The sequence below is a fragment of the Frankliniella occidentalis genome, unplaced genomic scaffold (assembly GCF_000697945.3).
Source record: "Frankliniella occidentalis isolate FOCC.00 unplaced genomic scaffold, Focc_3.1 Scaffold13, whole genome shotgun sequence".
Taxonomy (NCBI): domain Eukaryota; kingdom Metazoa; phylum Arthropoda; class Insecta; order Thysanoptera; family Thripidae; genus Frankliniella; species Frankliniella occidentalis.
The window spans coordinates 2,546,733-2,550,502 of NW_026267143.1; the positions used below are offsets into that span (position 1 = coordinate 2,546,733).

The 3,770-nt window shown below is 37.5% G+C and overlaps 2 protein-coding genes across 2 annotated transcripts in view; one reads left to right on the top strand and one right to left on the bottom strand.

Moving 5' to 3' along the window:
• Positions 1-3,770, top strand: part of LOC113202374 (cytochrome P450 4C1-like) — a 20,523-nt gene that overhangs the window by 5,278 nt on the left and 11,475 nt on the right. The window lies entirely within an intron of this gene.
• On the bottom strand, positions 61-3,662 carry LOC113202336 (protein DDI1 homolog 2). The gene is made up of 7 exons (XM_026416514.2): positions 3,259-3,662; positions 2,900-3,097; positions 2,558-2,812; positions 2,199-2,431; positions 1,747-1,930; positions 1,531-1,637; positions 61-1,426 (listed from the first exon to the last, which is right to left on the bottom strand). Exons 1-7 carry the CDS (start codon positions 3,503-3,505, stop codon positions 1,346-1,348), a joined length of 1,305 nt encoding a protein of 434 aa, XP_026272299.1. The 5' UTR covers positions 3,506-3,662; the 3' UTR covers positions 61-1,345.

Below are 3,770 nucleotides of genomic sequence, written 5' to 3' on the forward strand. Positions count from 1 at the left end.
AAAAAAAAAGGGTCAATTTAACACCAGGATATTGAGTTGAGGAAAGAATTTTCCCATTCATAGCACAGCACTTAAATGTATATGTAATTACGTAAGTACATATCTATTGGTAAATGTGTATTACAGAAAAACCTTATTCAAAAAAATGTATCCATAATGTAATGTAACATTAGATATCACAAGGTTAGAACACAAAGAAGTAAAACAGGCAGGTAGTTAATTGACAAGCACAAAAAATGAGGTGCAGTAGACTCAACTTTCATTGGTACCTTTTTTTTTAATCAGTTAGGTTGAGAGTTTTTTTTGTTTTTTGTTTTTTTTTGATCAAATTTAGTCAAGTAAGCAGTGTGGAACACATTCTTTCCAGACCATAAAATCTCAGGATGCCTTAACAACTGCATACCTATCCAGTTGGAAAAACACATTTTGATTGGTCTATACATCAAATGTTTTTCAATTTTTTCTTTCAAAAATTAGGTGTATCTTTGTTGTGAGTGATTTATCCCCTACAATTCAAAAACCTACTTGGAAATGACAAATCTAGAATGGATGTTTTAAAAAGTTCTAAAAATTATTACAAAACCAAACATCTTAAAAAATAGGTGCTCAAGATTAATATTGAGCTAGAAAATTAATCTACCTAGGATGGCTGAATCCAATTTTCCACAAAAAAATAAAAATGAAATGCCGAGCAAAGAATGCAAATCCCCAAATCTGTCCATTACACAAGGTTAGAATAGATACCAATAAGGATTCATAGTTCTGCACAAATTGTAGTTCCAACGTCCTCCAAGCCTTGATGATAGAAACTGTTCTTGATTCAGCCTCAGTTAATGTATGGTTGGTTGATGGACATTCATATACTTGCACCACTTTGCATAAGAATTAGCCCACACTCGGTGATATTTCTCATCAAAACCTGCACAGACTTGTACTTCTACCATCATGGACTTTAAGCAATCTGTGTGGCATAGGCAACACATGACAAGATAAATGGGAACAAAAATCAACAAACCAGGCTTAGGCTATTTAGAAAACCAAACTAAGTACTGTATTAAAAAAGGTAAAACTCTGGCGAGCCACAATTTTAAATAAATGTGTAACACAACCCAATTGCATGAAGAGATATCATCTTTGGTAAGAAATGCAATTTATAAAAAAAAATAGATAGATAGATATAAATTTATAATTTGTTTCCTTTTTATCCAGTACCACAGTGAGTATCATCATTAAAGAATAAGATTTTCAACACCCTTATTTAGCTTTGAAGCATGTAATCATTGTAATCATAAAAATATTCAGAACATAAAAAAATAACCAATAGAAAGACAGTCAATGTACAGTATTAGTATTTTAAAGACTTGGCCAAAAGAGCTGCAACAGCAGAATTTTTATCTCCATTGAAGTTTCTTAACTCTATTACTACCTGAAAAAGAGTAAAATACATTTGTATCACAGCAATAAAATTTGAGAATTGCTAACAATAAAGTAAAAGAAAAGTAAGGCACGGAGAGTAAACGTAACACAAACCTGATCCCTTGGGAATCCCATAGCAATTAACTCTTGCACAGCATCCTCTCCAAAGGTATCATTAGGTGCAAGACCTGACCCACTTGTTGATGCTCCTGAGCTACCAGCTGTTCAGGGACGAGACCAAACAATATTCGAATTATTGGAAAAGAAAAGAAAAGAAAAGACCGAACTGGAAGAGGTTGCAAATAGTATCAAGCACTGATTAAATCATACCGGCTGTATCACGACGACTATCAGCTAAAGCTTTCTCCATTTCCATTTTTTCTACCTGACGAACTGCATCTTCAGGATTGCCTGTAAGGCGGGCACACTCTGGCAGCTCGTTTTCTGGCAAAAATCTTGTTTCTGTACCGGTTGTACCAATGCGAAGAGAATTTGCTTTCAAATCCAGAACACACTGGGCAAAAGGAAATTAAATCATTATGTTGAATTGAGGTAACATTCATAAAATAAGTACGGTCAATTCCCGTTAGTGCGACCCCACTGGGACCGCGGCCAAAAACGTAATAACGGGGAAATCAATGTATCTGACTGCATTAATAAGCAAACTAATGACATAGGGCAGTGAAAAAAATCACCATACCGGGGAAATCGTTGTATCCGGGGGTCGTACTAACGAGAATGGACTACCTGAATATTAATATGAAGGATAAATAAATGAATACCTCATGGCGACGAAGCATATCAAGACCTAGAAGCATATCCATTGGCTGGTCTTGGAGAACAGAAAATGATGTGGTAAGATGGTCATTTTCAATCTGAATTTGCATCATATGTATACGTCCAATAATACGTTGCTCTCCAACACCTTTGGCTATACCAGACCAACGTGTATCCACTAGGCGATTGATATTGCACCTTTCAGCGCAGGCACTTGACATAATTGTAGCTTGAGCACCTGTAAATTGAAATAGAGTAGCATGAAATGACAGCTCAAAGCAGAAATCTTGTTAAAGTAAATTTTAGACTTAAGTAAACTTTGAACTAAACAAAAAGAAACTTATAAAAAAGTAAAGCAACAGACCAGAGTCAACGAAGGCTTTAACAGGATGACCATTGACACGGCAATTAATATAGAGCATAACCACGCTGCCAAATGTCTCTGGATTGTACTCAATGGCTGCTTCCATATTGGCTTCAATGTTTTTCCGCTTGATTTCCTCTGCTATTAATCTCTGAGCTTCAGCATCAAATGGGTTTGCAGCCACCATCCTCCTATATTTTTCCTGTTGATCTCTTCTTGCTGCCATCTGCTCTTGCAACACAGCAGTGAATGAGTCTGCAAGTAATTTTTTACATTATATTATAACTAAATATGGTAGTAGTCATTCATTTGGTTGAGGGACAAGTAAAAAGTTATTCATACCCATATTTCCAGATAGAAGTGCATCAGCAAGCCGCGGATTATTTTGTTTCAGAAGTGCCAATTGTTCAGGATGAGACAATAACATCTCCTTGATAGCCTTAGGATCTTCATCAGGCCTTGGACGTGATGGATCAGAGCTAGACGAAGACGAGCCAGGAACTTGAATTGAACTAAAATCTAACGAAGGAAGTCCTCCAGCTGAGAAAGAACAAAAAAATTACAGTAGATAGCATTAATATAAGAAAAATATACCAATAGATAATAAATAAAAAAGTAACTCCTTATAACAGTACAAAAAGGCTCAAGCAAATGTAAACAGATTTGAGAATAAGGTGGGGAGGTTAGGTGTCAGAACTCACCACTGTGCATCGGCGGACCTCTTTGCTGAATATGCTGAAGGACAACAATATCACCATCCTGAATGCCGTGCTCTTTAAGAGACTTCTTGTCGTCCAAAAGTGGACGACCATTGAATGCAATATTAATCTCCGGCGCCGGGAACCCGGTCTCCACTTCACAAAAAGCCTTAAAATTTTCAAGTTCTAAATCTTCGCTTACGTCTAAAACGAACAAGTCGTCCGATAAAGTTGTGACGGTTACTTTCATTTTGCTGCGAGAGATTCTTAGAGCCAAGATTTACAACAGACTGGCTGGTTTGGTTTCTGCTTATTTACGTTCCGTTAGCACCACCACCACTACAACAACATCACTACTTGCAAGTTCACAAACACAGCACCGCCATGACAGATCGGCATCGCAGCTGCGAGGGGCAGGGAGGAAAGGGGGGGGGGAGCTGTTGGAGAGAGTGTGTCGTCGCGAGGGTGACGAAAGGGAAGGGAAGCTGAGTGAGAGAGAGAGAGAGAGGGGGGGG